Source organism: Acomys minous (genome assembly GCF_964271855.1).
Source record: "Acomys minous genome assembly, chromosome: 9".
In the NCBI taxonomy this organism is placed as follows: Eukaryota; Metazoa; Chordata; class Mammalia; order Rodentia; family Muridae; genus Acomys; species Acomys minous.
In genome coordinates, this window is record NC_140490.1 from 83250050 (window position 1) to 83271360 (window position 21311).

At 58.5% G+C, this 21311-nt stretch overlaps 1 protein-coding gene across 3 annotated transcripts; it reads right to left on the reverse strand.

The window, feature by feature from the left end:
* Window positions 1-1491: 1491 nt before the first annotated feature.
* On the reverse strand, window positions 1492-20031 carry SEMA6B (semaphorin 6B). Of its 3 annotated transcripts, none has more exons than XM_084795921.1 (17): window positions 19891-20031; window positions 12413-12565; window positions 12197-12320; window positions 11452-11512; window positions 11270-11332; window positions 10929-11030; window positions 10484-10574; window positions 9436-9555; window positions 8494-8582; window positions 6632-6849; window positions 5917-6048; window positions 5203-5352; window positions 4586-4768; window positions 4354-4503; window positions 3911-3988; window positions 3713-3771; window positions 1492-3327 (listed from the first exon to the last, which is right to left on the reverse strand). In XM_084795921.1, exons 2-17 carry the CDS (start codon window positions 12534-12536, stop codon window positions 2411-2413), a joined length of 2661 nt encoding a protein of 886 aa, XP_084652047.1. In that variant the 5' UTR covers window positions 12537-12565; window positions 19891-20031; the 3' UTR covers window positions 1492-2410. The 3 variants fall into 3 exon arrangements, with proteins under 3 accessions (XP_084652047.1, XP_084652046.1, XP_084652045.1); XM_084795920.1 differs by lacking the exon at window positions 19891-20031 and adding an exon at window positions 19092-19195; XM_084795919.1 differs by lacking the exon at window positions 19891-20031 and adding an exon at window positions 13284-13560.
* Window positions 20032-21311: the final 1280 nt, after the last annotated feature.

Below are 21311 nucleotides of genomic sequence, written 5' to 3' on the forward strand. Positions count from 1 at the left end.
CTGAGTCCTCACCCACCTCTCCCACCCAGGATTTAGGAATTGAGCTTGCAATGGGACTGGGGACCTGGGCTGCTCTTTGAGCAGGGTACAGGGAACACCAGGAAGTGCATTGGGAAAGCTCTCTGGTCCAGCATACCAGATAACGTTTTCTTTTTCTGCTCAATTAGTTTTCCTATTAAGCAAGGAACAATGCAGGGCTCTGATTTTGAGATCAAGGGACCAAAGCAAGGTGGCTCAGGTTCTTCCGGACTCAGTTTCCTCACCTGCACAGCTGAACTCTGTCTTCAAGAGATCCCTTTGATAATTCTGTTTCTCTGAAGAGCAGTGTGTGCATGTGTCTGTTGTAAAGACACAGCATGGTGCCTCACACTTGGCATCACAGCACTCAAGGGTTGAGGTACAGGGGTAGGAAGATCACTCTGTTTTGACATCAGCCTAGGCTACACAACGAGACTGTCAAACAACAACAAAAACAGCCAGGCGTGGTGGCGCACACCTTTAATCCCAGCGCTCGGGAGGCAGAGGCAGGTGGATCTCTGTGAGTTCAAGGCCAGACTGGTCTACAAAGCGAGTCCAGGGCAGTCAAGGCTACACAGAGAAACCCTGTCTCAAACAAAAAACAAAACCCTACAATGGCAAAATGCATTTTGAGGCTATGAATTTGCCTTTGAGGAAGACTTTGGCTGCATGCATGATTGGCACATGCGCACACACTTGCACAGGCCAAATAGGCTGATGTTCAGTCTCTTGCTCAGTTGCTCTTCACCTGGCTCATTGAGGCAGGGCCTCTCCCTGTTTGGACTAGGCTGAGCTGTCAGACGCCAGAGAGCCCAGGGATTTTCCTGTCTCTGCCTCCCCAGTGCTGAAACTACAGACACATGCTACCATACGCAGATTTTTTTTTTTTCCGAGACAGGTTTCTCTGTGGCTGTCCTAGACTCACTTTTGTAGACCAGACTGGCCTCGAACTCACAGCGATCCACCTGCCTCTGCCTCCCAAGTGCTAGGATTAAAGACGTTTGCCACCACCCATGCCTAGCCATACCCAGATTTTTGTATGAGGGCAAAGGAACTCAAACTCAAGTCTTCGTGCTTGGGTAGAAAGTGTTTTTGCCGACAGAGCCATCTCCCCCAACACCCGGCTCATTCCTCCGTGTTGGCATCTCAACGTCATTAAAGTTTCCTAGGTCTGCCGGTCGGTGGTGGCGCACGCCTTTAATCCCAGCACTCAGGAGGCAGAGGCAGGAGGATCGCTGTGAGTTCGAGGCCAGCCTGGTCTACAAAGTGAGTCTAGGACAGCCAAGGCTGCACAGAGAAATCCTGTCTCGAAAAAAAAAAAAAGTTTCCTAGGTCTTCACACCTTTCCACGACCTCTCCTCCCGCCCCCCGATTCTAAGAGGCTAAACCCCTATTTGTTTGCGATCGGTCTTTGTCCCCCCACCCCAAGTGTTCCCGGTCACCCCAGGAAACAACTGACCCAGAGTCGAGGGGGCCGGTGGATGTAAACAGAGTTTTATTGACGGGGTAGGGCCGGGGAGGGTCCTGGACTCAACTGGCCACGTGGCATGCACGGTCAGCTGGCGGTCAAAGACTGGACGTCACAAGGGGGGATGGGTGGCATGGGCCTCTCTGACCACCCCAGGGCTGTATTTACAGGGGGGTCTGCCCACCTCCACCCCCCCACAAGACCCCCACAAGCCCTTTAAAAGCAGGTTACCCCATCTCCCAGCCTGGATCCCCAGGTCCCCTCTGCAGGAGTAGGATTTGAACTCCAAACCGGCACCTCGGAGGCCCTCCCCTGGGCTTCTCTCCGGAAGTCCGAACATTGGCTCAGCCAATGCCAGGGTCTCTGAGGGCGCCACCACCCACATTCCGAGTCGCACACACGCACACCCACGGCAGCCCTGTCTCACACACACGCACGCACACACATCTGTCCTGGGCCCTTGCACACAAACAGGCCATGCACACGGACACACACCCACACACGCAGGGGCCCAGGACCGGGGAGAGGGGGTCCCTTCTGAGAAGGATGTGTTGAGGCGGGGAAGGCTTATGTCTGCAGCTCTGCCTTCCCTCACCCCACGTCCTCAACCCCCCTCATCCCGGCCGCCACCCCAAGAATGGGGGCTGTGCAATTTCTTAGAAAAAAAAAAAAAACAACTCGAAATAAACAAAAAATCAAAGTCTATGCGCAGAAGGTCAAAGGTCGGCCTCCTCCCGCCCACCCCGGGGGCTCCGTGTCCTGCATCCTCCAGGACAGAGGAGGCTCTTGTGCTTCCCTGTGGCGAGGGGATCCCCACGCGCATGCGTGGAGGACAAACGCATCCCACTCGGCACTGGCAGGGCTCAGTGACCTGGGCTGGTGCCCCGGTCTCTGTGGTTGGCACCGTCGAGGCGTCTGCCCGGCCTAGGGCACTGGGGGTGCAGTCCGCTCGCCTGCCCCGCAGGGCAGCAGGTGCGTAGAGTCCGCGGGTGGGTGGCGGCGTGGACGGTGACCCCCGGGCCGGGCCTCCCCGCTGTTGAATGTGTGCGTGCGCCGCAGGGCGGCTGCGGGAGGTCCGTGGGGACCGGGCCTCCGCAGGCTGCTGGTCGCGGGTGGGCTCCACGGCCCAGGCAGGCCATCGCCAGCCGATGGGTCCAAGGGGCCCGTGGGTGCGGACACCACCCGCCGGCGGTCCGGGCTGGCGTGGGGCGTGAGTGGGAAGTCGCCTGGGTGCGAGGCTCGGCCGGGTCTGGGGGCGCAGAGGCGACCTTCGGGGCCCGGCTCGGCCGGCACCGGGGGCTGCTCGGGGGCGCGGGCGGGCGCCAGGAGCAGAAGGGAGGTGGAGGCTGAGGCGGACAGCAGCGCGTGGCTGTGGTCCCAGGCTCGCGGCCCCAGGGCGTGGGCGTGTGGGTGCGGCGTGGGCAGCCGCTTCTGGGGCAGCGGCGTCTGCTCCGGGGTGGGCAGGAGCCCGGAGTCCAGGTCGTGAGGGCCACCGTGCAGCAGCGCCGCCTTCGTCCAGCCATTCTGCATGAGTGGGGCTAGCAGGGCCTCTGGGGGACCCCCGGGGCCGCTGCCGGCTCCTCCACGACCCCCGGGCCCCGTCCCCCTGCGCTCGCCAAGCCGGCTCACGCTCAGCACTGCCTCGCCGCCGCCGTGCGCCAGGATAGCCTCCTTGTCCTTGCGCCGGGCCAGCTCCCGCCGCTCACGGAGACCCACGAACCAGCCCACGCTGAAGCCGGACACTACGGCTCCCACCACGAACGCCGCCACCGAGGACGTCACCAGCAGGTTCACCGACACCAGCCCTGCGCGCTCATCTGAGAGGCTAGCGCGCAAGAGTCCTGGGGACAGAGGGCGAGGAGGAGGCTGTGAGGTCGGGTCCTGGAAAGGCACTGCGCCACGCCCCATTCTGGGCGGTGCTCATCCATGACCACGCCCCCACTCCCCTCACAAAGGAATTCTATGCAGGGGCTCTAAGCCTAAGCCAGGATCCCAAGTCGATGTTTTTTTCTGAAAAACAGTGTTTTCCCTTCAGGTGGATCTCATTTTCACCCCTCCCTGCATCAGCCACCAGAGGGCGCCCGTGATTAAGCACTGCGCGTTGCCCACAGTCTTCCACGGCTTCCCCCTCACTCAGGAAGTCTGTGATGTGTTCACCCCCAACCCCAGCACGGAATGGTCCTGGATTGCGTCACAACACACAGGGGGATCCCTTTCTCGGCTTACCAGTGCAGTCCCCTAAGCCAGAGGTGCTGGCCCCAGACACATCTTGCTCAAACGCGGCACTGAAGTGGGGAGAAGCGGACAGAAGTTGAGTTAGCACAGAGCGCCCTTCTACCCCTAGCAGCACGGCACAGGGAGGGGGAGCACAGACCATCGTTTGTCAGACACGGCCCCCCACGTGTTGCCCTTCCCCATACATACCTGGTTCCCGGTCTGAGGAAGATACAGGAACCATCAGGGGCCCATCCACAGTACGGATCCTGGCTGCCAATACAGTTCCTAGGAGAGCACGGAAAAAGCCAGTCAGGGGACCTGGGCGACGTGTCTTCCAGTCACCCCCGCTGTGGCCGACTCAGAGTGAGCCTTGGAGGCCTGGACTACTTCCTCTCCAATTTTCACACAAGAAAACGGATGCGCAGGTCTGAAGGATAGCCCACAGGCCGGGTTGGAGTCTGAGCCCACATAACCTGTCCTCCAGCAGCCGCCACACAGTGACCTTATTGCTCCTCCAATGCAGACTCCATCCTGCCCCTGGGCCTTTGCACGGCTGTTCCTTGCCCAGTTTGCTTCTCAGGAATCAAAGCTTTCCCCTTTGCCTCCCACCCTGCGCCAGCCCTGTGTGTGTGTGTGGGGGGGGTACTCACTTCATGCACCCTGAGTACAGCTGGCAGCGGGCGACAGGCACACGAACCACACAGTGAGGGAAGGCTGCCAGCAGGCCACCGGAGGCTGCATCCAGCTCTAGACTCAGCAACCGCTGCCCCCACTCACCACCACTGCCGGGTCGTCCACACCTGGGCACACAGGGTGGTGAGTGAGGCTGGTGTGCCCACCCTGGTGTTCACTCCCACTTCCCTGGCTTATGTCCCCAGACACCTGTCCGGCCGGTAGGTCTCGAACTCCTCCAGGAAGATGCTGGGCCCAGCAGTCCCTGAGACACTGGAGTTGGGCCTCACGAGGAATTTGAGGACTGTGCCAACCTCGGAGCCAAGGAAGACTATTGTCTGGTTGCCCCATGGGCCTGCACCCACATCCACAGCCACTCGGGTTAGCTGGTGCCTGGAACGCAAGATGGACTTGGAGGTCAGGTTTGTCCGGAAGCTCCCAAAGGCCTCCCATCGCCTGACCCGTGGGGTGCAGGAGTAATTACACAAATATACACTGATGCTGGGCATAGTGGCGCACGCCTTTAATCCCAGCACTTGGGAGGCAGAGGCAGGTGGATTGCTGTGAGTTTGAAGCCAGACTGGTCTACAAAGTGAGTCTAGGACAGCCAAAGCTACACAGAGAAACCCTGTCCCAAAAAAAAAAAAAAAAAAAAAAAAAATATATATATATATATATATATATATAAATACACACTGACATCTGCCACGGGCCCTTGGCATGGGCTGTCCTTGCCCAGCAGATCCCTCAATAAATAAAGGCCCTGAACCAGGGCCTGTCCCCCTCTCACCATGCCAGGCTAGGGTGCCCCCATCCCCAGCACTGACCGCATCAGAGTCCTCACGATCCAGGGTGCGTGGCCCAGGGAGGGTACAGCCTCGTCCATCAGTGGGTGGGTCTTCACAAAGTTGAGGATCTCATCAGGCAGGGCACTGGACGCGTTGTACCGCATGCCAGGGGCCGCGCAGCATCCGGGCCTGGGGGAACACAAGGGGAGTCAGGAAGGATGCCGGGACCCCATAATAGGGCCCTGATTCAATGGAGCATCTGGGCCCAATTTGATTGTTTGTTTGGTTTTGTTTTTTTTTTGGGGGGGGGGCAGGGTTTCTCTGTGTAGCCTTGGCTGTCCTGGACTCTCTTTGTAGACCAGGCTGGCCTCAAACTCACAGTGATCCGCCTGACTCTGCCTCCCAAGTGCTGGGATTAAAGGCGAGCGCCACCACCGCCCACCTGGGGCTCCAATTTGAATAGCTCCTGGCCCTGACTTGGTACCATTCTGGTCGCGTCTCCCCCTGGCCCTCACACAGGCTAGCTATATCCTCTGCATAGTTTTCCCCTCAACACATGAAGGTCGCTGACTAAGGCCCGGTCCTTCCCAGTGGTCTCCCAGTGCTGCAGGTTCCACAAGCTTCTCACGGTCCCCAGTCCCCCTCCATGGCCTCCTCATCCAACATGGCGAGCTGGGCTGACCTCCCCCAAGCCAGCCTCTGTGGGAGCAGGACAGTCCTCGGGTACCCTGTGAAGATGGAAGCCTCCGTCACCTGGGCCGTGGCACTTGGTCTTCGGGCACTGGCGTCCAGATGGACTCGGGGGACTTCTGCTCTCGGAAGCGGCCTTCGAACACAGCAGCCACTTGGTTCATGTCGAAGGCGCAGACGGCCGAGCCAGGGATGCTGTAGAGAGTGCGGCGAGAGACAACACTGAGCCGGACATTGTATGACTTTTTGGCGTCACGTACGTCAGTGTGCAAATGTCAGCGTGTATTTGTGTAACAACTCCTCCCACCACTGCGCAGTCTCCCCCAAGAGCCTCTGCCCCGGGGCCTTTGCAGGCATTCAGTCCCCATTTGCCTATGGCTCCTTCATGCTCTCCGACTCAAGTGCAGGAGGCCCTGCTGCATGGCGACATCCTCCACATCTGCCACATGAAAATCCGTCCTCCAACCAGCACAGTCTCTGAACCTTCCCCTGCGCTGTCCCCTCTTCCCCTCCCCAATGTCCCCCCTCCAGGATCCTTTCCTGGCCTGTCAGGTAGGACAAGAGGACCCTAGCTGTCTCTTTCCTTCCTTGCCCACCTCCCCACCCCCACCCCCACCCCCCCACTTGTCACAGAGGTCTCCTGGGACCAATGCCGCCTAACACATAGGCATCCATTGCTGAGCGGATGTGTGAATCCTGGGATTCTGGGCAAGCAACACCGCTCCCCGCCCCCCCCACCCCCCAGCCCAGAAGGCACCTGCCAGTGTGGGCTGCTGACCTATTGCTGGGGGTTGAGAAGACAGCGAGGATCACCGGACGGCCGCCCAGGCTCACCACACCCGTCACAGCCTGCAGGACATTGAAGTAGAAGTGGGAGTCCCCAGGCACCGAGCAGTTGAGGCGGGCCTTCAGGAAGGAGGTCCACTGCTTCTCCAGCACCCGCGGGGAGCCGCCCACATCATTTTTGCACACACGGGCCACACGGGATACCACCACCTAAACAAACAGCAGGTACCCGGAACAACATGAGTCGGCTGCTGCCTGCCATGCAGGACAAGGGAATTTCTGTAACAAAGGACTAGGTGTGTGGGGGGGTGTGGGGGGGGCGAGGGGAGACCAGCCACCCACAGCACTCTGGATGCCAGACAGCAGGGATGGGGTGGCACAGGCACCAATGCAAGACAGAAATGGATGGGTGAGGGATCAGTGGATGGACAGATGGGTGGGTGGATGGACGGATGGGTGGATGGATGGATGGGTGGATGGATGGATGGATGGATGGATGAAGGGATGGATGGATGGGTGGGTGGATGGGTGAATGGATGGATGGATGGATGGATGGATGGGTGGGTGGATGGATGGATGGGTGGATGGGTGGATGGATGGGTGGATGGGTGGGTGGATGGATGGATGGATGGATGGATGGGTGGATGGGTGGATGGATGGATGGATGGATGGGTGGATGGGTGGATGGATGGATGGATGGATGGGTGGATGGATGGGTGGGTGGATGGGTGGGTGGATGGGTGGATGGGTGGATGGATGGGTGGATGGATAGATGGATGGGTGGATGGATGGGTGGATGGGTGGATGGATGGGTGGATAGATGGGTGGATGGGTGGATGGGTGGGTGGATGGATGGATGGATGGATGGATGGGTGGGTGGATGGATGGATGGGTGGGTGGATGGATGGATGGGTGGATGGGTGGATGGATGGGTGGATGGGTGGATGGATGGATGGATGGATGGATGGATGGGTGGGTGGATGGATGGATGGGTGGATGGATGGGTGGATGGGTGGATGGATGGGTGGATAGATGGGTGGATGGGTGGATGGATGGATGGATGGATGGATGGATGGGTGGGTGGATGGATGGATGGGTGGATGGGTGGATGGATGGGTGGATGGGTGGATGGATGGATGGATGGATGGGTGGATGGGTGGGTGGATGGGTGGATGGATGGATGGATGGGTGGATGGATGGATGGGTGGATGGATGGATGGGTGGGTGGATGGGTGGGTGGATGGGTGGATGGATGGGTGGATGGATGGATGGATGGATGGATGGGTGGATGGATGGATGGGTGGATGGATGGGTGGATGGATGGGTGGATGGATGGATGGGTGGGTGGATGGGTGGAAACATGGATAGATGTGTGTGGGGGGTGGATGAGTGCATAAGTGGATGGGTGAGTACTTGGGTGAGTGGGTAGATGGATGAATGGGTGGATGGATGGATGGACAGCTGGGTGGATGGACAGCTGGGTGGATGACTGGATAGGTAGGTGGACTGTGTGCAGGCTCAGGTTGATGGTTCTGTGAAGGGCTGAAGAATAGATAGTTTGGTTTCTGGTCATGAGACAGACAATGCTGAGGGACGGATGACGGACAGGAGCTGTGGGGCCACATGACACCCAGGTCTGCAACACTGCTCTCTATGGAGGCTTCAAGCTCCACAGTTGCCCCTTAAATGTCTTCCAGCCTCAGAGACCTGGTCCTGGCTGGAGGGGGCACTGTGAAGGCTGGCTCCTCGGATGCATGGGGGCTTCATGGATTATATACCTCCCGCCCAGCTTCCCTGCCCCGAACTCCCAGCTCAGTGTCCCCTGCCCAGGCATCTCAGGGGTCACAGCATAACCTTTTCCAGATAGTTAAACTCCATGGCAATCTCCCGGAAGAAGAAGTAAACGTGGCTCCCCCACTCCACCGCGTGCACGAAGTAAGGCTCTGTTGGGAGAACGTGTTGGGATCCAGCTTCAGTCATCATGGGGGATGAGTGTCATCAGCGTGTACTGTGAGCTGTGCTCTCTATTGTGAGGAGGGGACTAGTCACTCAGCCAAGATGAACCGAGCCCAGTTTGGCTTATTTGGAGGTGAGTTGGGGGGGGCCATAAGCCAAAAACTCACTGTGTCCACTGTCCCCATGCCAGGCTGTGGTATTTTCTGAAGCCTTCCTCGCTCTTTGGTGAAGAGCTCAGCTCTGAGGTCTCCTCTCCTGTGTCCCTCCCCTCCGCCCCCCCACGTCAGGCTCCTCAGCCACCCACCTCCAGCGTGTTCTACTTTACATTAAAACCTTCCATCTAGTTTCATCTTTAAAAAGGACCGACAGGGGCTGGAGAGATGGCTCAGAGGTTAAGAGTTCTGACTGTCGTTCCAGAGGTCCTGAGTCCAATTCCCAGCACCCACACGGTGGCTCACGACCATCTATAGTGGGATCTGACGCCCTCTTCTGGCCTGCACGTGTACATGCAGGCAGAGCACTGTATACATACTAATAAATAAATAAATCTAAAAAAAAAAAAAAAGGCCAGGCGCAGTGGTGCACACCTTTAATCCCAGCACTTGGGAGGCAGAGGCAGGTGGATCACTGTAAGTTCGAGGCCAGGCTGGTCTACAAAGCGAGTCCAGGACACCCAGGGATACACAGAGAAACCCTGTCTCAACAAAACAAAACAAAGAAAAACAACGACAAAAAAAACCTAGCCTCTCCTTGCCCGATCTCTGGGACTGTCACTTGGTTGGGATGTATCAGGTGAACATCACCTCTGCAAGGTCTGCCCTCTGTTCGCACAGGCCTCACCTTTAAACCACTTGGAGTCATGTTTCACGGTGCGCAGCGTGGGCCGGTCCCCGAGGCTGCGGTAGATGACGGCATCGATGGCTAGGAAGTCAGTCACCGTGGCTGTGAAGAGCATCCCATCTGGATATGGGGGAGCAGGGAATGAGGGAAGCAGGTGGGGTTAGCCCGAGAAGGCCCAGAGAGAAGCCCAGGTTTAGTGACACAGGCCCGAATCCCAGCACTCAGGGAGGCAGAGGCAGGGATCTCCGTTGAGTCTGAGGTCTACCTGCTCTACAGAGTGAGTTCCAGGACAGTTAGGGTCACACAGTGAACCCCTGTGTCAGAAAACGAAAACAATGGGGCTGGAGAGATGGTTCAGAGGTTAAGAGCACTGTCTGCTCTTCCAAAAGTCCTGAGTTCAATTCCCAGCAACCACATGGTGGCTCACAACCATCTATAATGAGATCTGGTGCCCTCTTCTGGCCTGCAGATGTACATGCAGGCAGAGCACTGTATACATAATAAATAAACAAAACTTTTTAAAAAAGAAAGAAAACAACAGTAACAATAATAGGAGGCCCAGAGGGGGCTGGGGTCGATTATAACCCCAGCCTAGTTATGACTGGAGCTGAGTCCCTTACTCAGGATGAAACTAAGTCCAGCTGAGCATTGGTCCCAGGTGAAAGGTCTTCCTCCAGCTCAGCCTAGCTACCAACATGACTCTGACCATATCCACTTAGACCTGGCCCATTTCCCAGCTGCCTCTGAGTGACCAAGACTTTAGACATGAAACCGGGTGGTGGTGGCGGCACACACCTTTAATTCCAGCACTGGGGGGATGGGGGTTGGGGGGTAGGGGGTGAGAGTGGGGGCCAGAGGCAGGCAGATCACTGTGAGTTCAAGTCCAGCCTGGTCTACAAAATGAGTCCAGGATAGTCAAGGCTACACAGAGAAACCCTATCTCGAAAAACCAAAAAGCAAAAAGCAAAAAAGCAAAAACAAAAACAATTTTTAGACACGAAAAACGCCTCTCTTGAGGCTGGACACATCTACAGCAGGAGTGACGTACCTGAGAAGAGGGCAACGTTGGCGTGTTTGGGATCGTAGGGGCAGCGGGCCATACCGCTGATGCTGTCCCCGACAGGCTGCAGCGTGTCCATCTGCAAGGAGGGCAGAGTCTGAGCAACAGATCGCCTCACCCTGCCTGGCAGCTCCCGGCTTTCCCGGTCCTCCACTCCAGGCAAAAAACCCTGGCTTCTTCACTCTGCATTACTGTGACTCTGCCAGTCAGCCTCTCTGAGGCTCAGTTTCCTGGTCTGTGAATGGGCCCATGTCTATTGTAGTCAGTCTAGCAAGAAAAACGGGCGTGGGGGGGAGTTGCGGGGGGTGAGTAAGGGGAGGGGGGGAAAGCCCTCCCGGCAGGCCTAGGGTAGCGGTGTATGCGGCTCAGAGGAAGCACTGGGCAGATGGGGGCAAAGCATTCCGTTGGGGGCTCGGAAAGGGCCGAGACTCACACTGTAATTGGCACAGATAGGATTGAACGCGTTGGAGCCGCACACGAAGAGCGTGGACTCGTCACGAAGCAGGAGCACCTTGACAAAGTTCCGACACTCTCCCTGGGGAGGGGAAAAAGGCAGGAGATGTGGAGGGTGTTGCCTGTGCCCTGAGCACTCTAAAGTCAAGGCTGAATGAGGTTTGGGGCATAAGGATGAAGGAGGTTGGGCGTGGCCTGGGTAGACTGGGTGTGGCAACTGAGGCACCCGGCTCCTCCCCTGAGGCTGGCCACGGAGCTTTGAGGCCAGGGAGGGCAGGATGGGGATAGGCCAGGCCAGGGACAGGGACAGGTGCCTCTAACCTCTTGCTTGCCCTTCATCCGGCACACATCGATGTCGCTGGGATTGGAGCGCCAGGTCAGCTTCTGCCCGCACGGAGAAAGTGTGGTGAGGGCAGTGTGGCCCCCTACCATGCCTCAGCCCTCTCCTCCCTGCCGACTCCATCTCTCCTCACAGAGCCCCGGTGCAGCACCCCGTTTCTCACCCGCTGGTACCGCAGTTCCGTGGATGTGGCCGGCTCCAATTCCACCTGGTACAGGTTGTCTCTGCAGGAAGTGCACGGTCCATGAGATTTGGGGCGGGGGGGGGGGACAACCCTGCCCCCTTCAGCCCAACCGCAGTAGACGCGATGGCCATGCGGCACCCGCACCTTTCCTGTCCTGTCCTGTGGTTTCTGCCTTTGAAATCTCCCCCACCTCCACCCCTTTCTCACTCGCCCCCCACACCGTGCATGTTGCCAACCAGGTCTAGTCTCTAAACCGGCACGCCTTGGACACATCCCGGCCTCAGCATTTTGGGAAACCGCCACCAGGGGGCGGCTGTGAGCACCGAGCCAGCCATGGCTTCTTGGCTCCGCAGCCGCTGCATCTTCCCCTCCACCACTCTCTCTGGGCACCCAGTAAACTGTGTCCCAGACACTGTCCCTAACAGTTACACATCCAAGTCAACTCTAGCGCCCTTAAAACTCAGGCTTAAGGCAGGTGGATCTCTGTGAGTTTGAAGCTAGCCTGGTCTACATAGCGAGTTCTAGGACAGCCAGGGCTACACAGAGAGACCCTGACTCAAACAAAGCAGGCAAAACCCACCCAACACTCAGTACCGTTAAACTCAGGGCTCAGTAGCCTTAAACCAACATTCAGCACCATGGAGTCACACATGCCATCCAAGCAGCAGGCCTATCACGCACCTGTCAAACGTGCTAATATGTGAGCCCCTCAACATTTGCATACCTGTCCCCGATGAACAGTGTCCTGTTAACGCGTAGCACCCGCTGGATGTTGAGGTCGTCAGCACCCTCTGCAGGGGTCGGACGACCAGGCCCGCTGCCCACGAACACAGGGTAGTGGCTCAGGTCTAGGAAAAGGTGTGGAAGGAGAATGCATTTAGAAATAACATCCCGCCCACCCAGGACCGCGACACCCCCAGCCCATCACCCCCAGACTCACAGTCCCTGGGGGCCACGCTGAGTGGAGGCGGTTCTTCTGGGAAAAGGCCGTGGGCGACCCCCAGGAGCGACAGCAGGAGCAGCAGATGGGTCGGGAGGAGAGGGGGCGCTCTCGGGGTCCACATGGTGAGGACCAGGTGGCCACAGGTGACACCTGCAAAGCCAGGATGGCCCTGAGTGGAGCGGCCTGCAGTGCCACTAGCGGCCGGGAGAGGGCGCGCGAGTCCCTCCCTTCCTCCCAGAATAAAAATAACAGTAACATTGATAATAATAACGACGCTCAGGCGTTGCTTAATTAACAAGCGACTTTACGACCACATGTGAGTAAAAATCTCAGGAAGTAGCTGCAAACCAAAATGCATTAGGTAATTAAAAATTAATCACAAGAATTACAATAATGGATATTATCTTAAAACATGCGGTTAAAAAATCCAATCTCAAAAAGCTTTTTAAAAAATCCTTCAAATTAAAACGTGAAAAGCTTTAGAGCCTAGCGTCGTGGCACAGGCCTGTCATCTCATCCCTGGAGAGGGTGAGGCCAGTCCACTATTAGTTCTAGGCCAGCCTGGTCTACATAGCAAGACCCCGTGATAAAACCAAATGGCAACAAAATTAAAGCAAACAAACAAAGAGCAGCAGGATTCCAAATCCAAAGGTGGAACAAAACGTAACAGAATTTAAACTCCTTAGCATTTTATAAACCACAACATAAGCGATGGGAATCATGGGACAATCCCGGTGCGCAAGGGTCCCCGGGTTGCAGGTGCGTTTGATTTCCTGTTTCCTTGGGCCGCTTTCTTCTGCTCTCATTCACACGCGGGACCCCAGCCCTTGAAACCTGGGGACCCCAGGGCAGGGCACCACCTCCCTACCAGAAAGGGGTGCAGTCCAGGTTCAAGACAGCCAACATGGGATTCTCAGCAGCTTTGTCAATCTCCAACAACCTCTGGGTCTCAGTTTCCCTATGCAGGCAGCAGAGATGTCTCCCTGGCCTCCCCTGCCTTTGAGTCTTGGGGATCCCAAGCCCCAGCAGGTGGGGGGCGACAGCAGGAACATCAGCCCCAGAACGCCGGGCTCTAACGGTCAGGGCCAAAAAAACAGGAAGACCTTGCACAGCTTCCCCTGCCTGACCCTGGCTTCCAGGATTTGTGACTCAGAGGACGCGTGTCTTCAGACATGGGCCTACTTCCTTATGTGCTTCCTAAGCTGGCTCCTCCCTTGTGCTGCCCCCCTGTACCCGCCCCATGACCCCAGATTCCAGGAAACTGACCTCAGCACTGTAGCCCCCTTAACCCCTGTTATCTCCCCCAACCCTTCCCTGGGGGATTCTAGGTGCGGGGATGGGGGGGTGGGGGGGAGAGGGAAGGGGCCGTGCCACCCTTGACCATGCCCCCAAGCCCTCACTGAGAGGTGGGGCTCGACCCACAAGCCACGCCCACAGCTCTTTTACTTTTTAATTCCTGGACAAGGTCTGATTCTGTGATTCAAAGTTCACCAGACACAACAACCACAGGAGCCGCATTGGGGACGTCTGGGTCCAAGGAGAGCCCCTGACCACCACCACCACCCCCTACCAAATAAGAAGGGATAATAAAAATAAAAATAAAAATTTGAGACAGAATTTTACTGTGTGGACCAGGCTGACCTCAGCCTTCCTGAGAGCCACCCGTGAGCACCGAATCACTGTGTCCTGCTGGTGCTCCATTGCTGGTGCTCCATCCTACTTCGCCTCAGGCGTGCCTCCACCCCTCCTGGCTACAGCGGGATGCACCACACAGGACGCGCCCCTCCCCTGTCACGCTGCCCGACTCCCCACCCCCACCCCCACCCCCACCCCCCGCCCAGCCCAGTCCCAGGTTAATGCCACAGTTGTTGGACTCCACCACAGAGTTCTCCATGCCTGCAACAGATGGGAGGAAACCTTGGGCCGCTCTCCTCCATCAGACTGGCTCTGAAGCCGTGTCCTCCCTGCCTTCTGGCTCTGGACACGAGGGGGCGCCGAGTCCATCCGTGGTCTCCATTGCTCCCACATCCTCCCGCGGTCCTCAGCCTTGCAGCGGAGACCCATACCTGCCTCCTTCTCGGTCCCTTGACCCTCTGCTCCTCCTACCGCACCCCACAGCCTTTGCGCAGGCTGACTGACCCCCAGGTGCCCGCAGGCAGGCCCACATAGCTCTCTCCTAGAGTGTTTGGGGATAAATAATCAACACTGAGCGTTGCACCCTGCCCACGTCACTGCCTCCCCCAGCCCCCAGTCCTCTGCCACACACCCACTGTCCACTCGCTCAGGCAGGTCTCTCTCCGGAAGTCCCCAGGAAGTCAGGCCATCTGCGTGCTCCCAGGTGTGTGTTCACCCAGGCACGCGTCCCAGTTGTGAGAAGGCTACCCTCACGTGTGTTCACACACGTCCCAGGGTGCACCCCCCCCCCCAGCACCTGCCTTCCTACCTCCCCCACAAATGGCTTTCAGAGGCTTCCGGTCATGTGAAAGCCAAACCTCACTGTCTGTGTGGGGAAACCGAGGTTCCCGTATGTGGGATGCCAAGGTCCAGCCTGTGGTTTTCACTCAGACCACAACCCAGCTGGCTCTGGGACCTACGACAGAGGAAAGGCCACTTCCTAGGCTGTGGCTGCCACTCACTCCCTGCCAGGCTCCTGTGACAACTGTCCCAGATGTTGACGGTGTCCCAAGGGGCAGAACATCCCCTAATTCATAGGTGTTCTACAACCTTCTATGGCCACCCAGTGGCTTTGGCCTGAAGACCCCCTGGACCAAGGCCAGGGCTGTCCCTGTCCCCTGCCCCCCTCCCCCCAAGGCCTCCTTAAGCAAGTTCTACTTTGAATCTATCTTCAGTCCTTCTTGCTTCCACGGGGGCCGAGGGTGCTGTGAGAGGGCCCTCCTATCTTTAACCCACCCCCACCCCCAATTCCACGGACACCAAGCAAGTGTATCACTGTGCTATCCACGCCCCTCACCTGGCCTGTGACCCCCAGCCGGCTGCCTCCTTCCTGGGCCTCTGTGGATCCCACAGGGGACACAGAAGCCCTCTTCCAACTGCGACCCCCCTGCTTCCTCCTCCGAAGCCGGGTGCTCCCTGCAGGCCCGCTACCCCAGGGTTCTGGCTGTGCTGCTGGCGTCCCTAGGGGGATCGAGTGACCGTCGGGCAGCCGGGCCCCTGTGCTGGCCTGGTCTGGTTACCGGCTCCCCTTACAGCTCCCCTCCAGCTGCCTCGTTGGCCCCACTTGGCACAGGCAGGGAAGGGGGCTCAGCCTTGTGATCCCCTCAACACGAACCCCACCCCTTCCTGATTCCTCAGTATTGGAGCCTCAGTTTCTCCATGCATGATATAAGCCTGTCTGGCCTCCACCTATCCTCAGCTTGGGGTGTCCTCTGGGATGTGGGGGGGTCTGGCCTGGCAGGCACCGCTGTGTCCCTGAGACCAACACAAGGCCAGCATATACAGCAGTACGCTGAATCAATGTTCTGAGACAAGAGAACCCTGGCAAAGACATGCTCACTCCGGACTTCCTGAGCCCAGCTATAGGCCAAATGGCCAAGGGTATCGCTGTGTCCAGTGTCATAGATGCCCAGCCCTTGGCACTACAGCACGTATACAGAAATAATGGATCAATAAATGTTACGCAAACCTCCCTGTAGGTGTGAATTCATTTCACGCCCACACCAGCCCTGGGACCATGTAAAACCACAAGGCTCAGAGAGGTTGCACCACTTGGCCAAGGTCACACAGCACATCCCCGTGGACAGCGGGCAGAGAGCAGAGTGAGGTGACCCTGTCCTCCGCGGGCCTGAGAGCCCACCACTAATACCATGACCATTCAGTTTCCACCCAGGTCTGACAGGAGGACACCTAAAATATGTAGAGTGACCCAGGGAGGTGTGGGGGGGGGGTGAGGAGGTTTGCCAAGGAGTGCTGGGAACAGGAAGTACCAGCCAATGAGCCTGAAGCAGACAAAGGCGGGAAATGGGTCTCTGACTCTGGTGAGAGGGCCCACGTGACTCAGGGCTCAGCGGTGGCCACACATGGGCAGAGTGACATGGATGTGAGAACCGTCCACTGGGTGGGAGTCAAGCCTGGGTGACCTCAGGGGGACCTGGCACCTTAACCCCTGCTTCAAGTTTTCCCAGCACCTATGAACCAGACCCTTTGTCCACAGGAAACACTTAGGGAGCACCTACTGTGTTCCCAGCTCACATCTGGAGCACCTACTGTGTCCAAAGCCCTGTGGTAGTGGGGGCAGAGGACGTCTACCTCGGTCCCTGGGGTAGCGGCCGCTCCGACTTTTCACCCATGAGAAGACGGAAGCCCAGAGTGGTCAGAATGAGCCAGGGCTCGCACAGCCAGGAAATGGCTGCACCGGGACATGAACCAGGGTGCCCAGCGCCCACACTCCCTGCAGCCCTGCATCCTGCAACTGGGCTCTGTCTTCTCATGGTGCGTCTCTGCCACAATGATCTCCTCACGATCCTGTTTCCCCTCTTCTTCTGCCCAAGGCTCTAAAGCCACGTCCTTGGGGACCTTCGCAGCTGTAGCATCCCTGTTCCTGCCTCCAGGGTCTCGGTGCTGGTGTACCTGGCTTACGTGAATGCGGATTCAACCGGGACAGGCCCTATCGCCCCGGCTCTGTTTTTACTCAAGGAGCCATTGAACCTCAGAGGAGAGGAAAGGCTTTGCTGCAAGCGCTGCCGCTAGACTCAGGGTCACTTCTTGGCGAGGGTTTTTGTGTAACTATCAGAAAAGATGTGGCCACCTCACGCCTAACTTCTACACATCCGTCACAGCTCTGGCGGCAATGCCCCGTCTCCGCGCACCTTTCCTAGCTTAGTTGTTCCCTCCACTCCAGGCCAGACTAGACACAGCAGAGTGGGCTAGGATATGCCTCCCTTTCCCCCGCTCCCATACTCTGGAAAAGCCCCAAGGAACAAATAGACAAGTTAGGATTGCTGTCCGGGCAAGACACAGACCAGAACTCGCAGGAGCCCCTGGGAATGTTTGTTGAGTGACTGAATGAGTTTCCAGATCATTCAAGATGCCCCGCCCCCGCCCCCAAAACCCATAATCCCCCTTAGGGCTCTTGAAAGCATTCAGGAAGTTCCTCGGGGCTGGACCAAGTGCATCCCGGGAAATGTAGTCGTCGGCCGGCCTGGCTCACCTCTCACCTGAGTTAAAAGTCACCCACCCACCGTGGTCCCGGGAAGCCGCAGCCGCGCTCCGGTGCCTCAGCTCCCAGGAGCCCTTCCTCGAGGACCAGCGGAGCCCTGAAGCCTCGCCATCTCCACTTCCTCTATAACCCTCCCCTGGCTCCGTGTGGCCCTGGGGGTGCAGCGCCTGCTCCCGTCTTCGTCGTCGCTTCCCACTTCAGAAAGTTCAGCCACCCCGGGAAGTCCTCCTAGTTCTCAGCTCAATGGCAGCGTCCCTGTTCCCAGCTGGCCCCCTTCAAGGCCACACCCAGGGTCAGCTCAGGACACCCGCTTTCCCTGGAGGCGTCAGTCACCTTTCGGACCGGTTCACCTGTCCGCAGGCTGACGTCACCCCCTCCAAGGGCAGCCGCCTGCCTGCCCTCTGCTCACAGACAGCCGGACAGCCCGGACAGACAGATAGGGCCTAGGGCTGGAAGTCCCGGAGGACAGAGGACCAAGAGGCCCCAGAAAACAGATAGCGGGTGAGAAGCGAGCAGAACCAATCCTGAAGAGACCGCCCACTGACTGACCACCTGCCCCAGGACACACAGCAAGGCTAAAAGTTCAAATCCACTTCCTACTAGGGCCCTAGACATCCATGGCCACCCTCGGAGGGGAGGGGGACAGGCACGCGCAAGCACTTGGTTTTCAGTTGATGGAAAGAGCTGGGGCTCCCCTTCTTGCTTTGGAACTCAGAGGCTCACAATATCCAGTAGCCCCAGCTGGCGCTCAGTGCCTCAGTTTCCCCCACCTCCTCTTGGCCACCGTACCATTGCCAAAGGGGACACTACGGATAAAAAGACGCCCCCAGGCTGCTATCTACACAGTACGAAGCAGTGGACCTTCCCCCCACCCCCCCACCCCCATCCCCACCCCCACCGCCGCCGACAGCCAACAAGCCAAACAGCATCAGGCCCTGCCTAGGTCCAAGCCTTGAACCCCAGATTTCCCCTACCTCTAACCTCTCTAAATAGACTGAAAGCAATCATGCATCCTGAAAATCGGCCAGAAAACCCGAGTCTGGGACGGAGAAAGAAAGAAAGAGATGCGTTATAAGCAGGCAGAGGCGCTCTGGCCATCCCTCCAGCCATCCTGTCCCCAGGGCCCAAGTCCTCCAGCCAGAGCTTGCTGGCCTCCAATATTGGGGGTCCCGACTCAGTCACACTCAGCTTGGGGTGGGGGTTGTTGGGAGGGTAAAAGATAAGAACTTGGGAGGTGACAGAGACGTCAGGCAGTGTGACACAGACAGACCTCTGCCACAGACCCGCTGCCAGGCTGCCGGAGACCTGGAGAGCAAAGCAGACCTCAGGTGGAGGTGACACAGACCTCAGATGGGGGTGACACAGATCTCAGGTGGGGGTGACACAAACCTCAGGCGGTTTGACAGAGATCTGGCAATCTCAGATGGGGTGTCACAGACCTGGAGGACACACACAGACCTCAGGCAGGGGTGACAGACCTCAGGAGGGGGTGACACAGACCTCAGGCGGGGTGACGGACCCCAGGCGGAGAAAAACTGGGATCCACGAGTCCCTCCCGACCTCAGGGTTGTCGCAGGCCTAGAATTTGCCATCTGAGGCCGGGGTGGGGGTTCGGCCTGGCAGCGGCCCTGGGGAGGCGCCCCAAAGTCGGCAGTGGAGAGCAGGATGGGGCACGTGACCCCCGCCCCAGGGACCAATCAGCGCCGCGGTCGGCCAGGGGGGCCACGGTGGCACCCACCCCGCGCGGCTGCTAGAGACGCTCCTTTGTCCCATTGTCGGGCTTTGGGGGGGCCGCGGCCGCCCCTCTTAAGGCCGTGCTGCAGCGGGGGCGTTGGCCGCGGCCTATGCGCCCCCCCACTCCAGTTGCGCGGCCGGTGAGGACTGGGGAGCTCGGGGTGCAGCTGGTGCACAAGGCCGCGTGGGGACCCACGGGAGGTCGCAGCTGTGTGTCCCGCCCCCTCCCCCGCCCCCACCCTAAGGCTGTCGCCCCAACAATTCAAAGCCACTGTCCGTGCCCGGGCCCGATGAGCCCCGGCCTTGGCTGCAATCCCCGCCCGCTGCGCAGCCCGTTAGCCCCGCCCAGGGCGCAGGAGCGGCGACCGCACGCGGGGGCCCCGGGCCAGTGTCGCTGCACGAGGCGCCCGCGGCCTGTGCGCGCCCGGTGCGTGCGTCCCTAGTGCATCTGTCCCCGCATCTGTCCCTGCGTCCGTCCCCGCATCTGTCCCCGCTGCATCTGTCCCCGGTGCATCTGTCCAAGGTGCGTCCCCGCGTCTGTCCCAATGCCCGTTCCTACACTCACCTCCAGCGCAGGCCGAGCACCTGCCCGGCTCGGCCCCGGCCCCGCAGCGCCTCAGCCCGGGCTCCCACGCGCGGGCGGCTCCCGCGGGGGCGCAGCGCGGTGTCCGGGCCGGGGCCGCATCTCTGCCGCCGCCGCTGCGACTCGCGGCTCCGCCACCTCCGCCCCCAGCACCCGAGCTCGGAGATTTGCAAAACCTGGAATGGATCGTTGTGGAACGGAGCAAGGACGGGAGGGGGCGCCTTATCATCCCTGGCCTCAGTTTCCCTCCTTCTACCTCGAACCTCTTCCCATAAGGGTGACTCTGAAGACCATCGGTTCCCGCACTGAACTGGGCGCTGTTCTGACTCTGGGCATCTCCAGTATACCATAGGTGCTTTGCTATTTTATATTTTAGTGATTTTCCAATTTATCTGACTGGCCACCCGCCAACGGGAACCTTATAGACTTGGGGTTAGGTCCCACGGTCCCTGTGGCTCATGACATAATTGAGTCAAACCAAGATCTCCTTTATTTATATGTAATGATTGACTAAGACTCTAAGGCTAAACCCGTGGTTGCCACGCCTTTAATCCCAACCCTCGGGAGGCAGATGCAAGCAGATCGCTGTGAGTTCAAGGCCAGCCTGGTCTACAAAGCGAGTGCAGGACAGCCAGGGCTACACAGAGAAACCCTGTCTGGAAAAACCAATTAAAAAGAAAAAAAAAGACTCTAAGCCTAGCCCGGAACTCACTGGGTGCACGCCTTTTAACACTCACTTTCTAAGGGACATCAGTACAGCAATACATCTCTTTCCTTCAGCCTTGACCCTGAATGCAAACCTCTTTCCAACCGAGCTAGATATTGTCTCACCTCCTGGCATCTCCTGTAGACAGTAAACACTCCACAAATTGCTTTTGCTTGTGTGACCCGCGGGGCCCATCCCGCTGAGGACTTTCAACGGGAGGTTGGGACTCTGAGCTGCCTGGGAACAGTCGGGCTTGAGGGTGGGTGTCAGGGTTTGAACTCTCTGACCCGGTCGACACCCTGAGGGGATGGAACTGTGGCCACTAGGTTGAGGCCTCGGCGTGGCTTATCAGCTTTGCTGTCTCCTGTGTATCAGCCAAGACACAGCTTCTGTGGGGAAACCGAGGCAGAGGATGGTGCCAGACCTCGGCTTGTTCAGCTTGGCCTGTGATCCATCTAACCCGCAAACATTTATTGAGCGCAGGGGCAAGCGGTGCGGGGGGGGGGGCGGGAGACGGCGGGGGGGGGCGATGGCGGGGACCTGTCAAGGTGACCAGTGGTTGCAGAAGTCTAGGTGCAGAGGGCTCAGTAGCCTCCTCGAGGGGGAGCAGGGAGACGAGGGGGACACTGAAGGACCGTGGGTGGATCTGTCAGGGAGTGCAGGGTAGAGTGGGGGTGCGGGGAGGGCCTGTCCCTAA

Coding starts and splice junctions, on each gene's coding strand:
- SEMA6B (XM_084795921.1), bottom strand. CDS start 12,536: ATGTGGACCCCGAGAGCGCCCCCTCTCCTCCCGACCCATCTGCTGCTC. Junction 11,333..11,451: donor CGGAACTGCGGTACCAGCGG/GTGAGAAACGGG, acceptor CCGTGCGGGCAG/AAGCTGACCTGGCGCTCCAA. Junction 4,504..4,585: donor GAGACCTACCGGCCGGACAG/GTGTCTGGGGAC, acceptor CTGTGTGCCCAG/GTGTGGACGACCCGGCAGTG.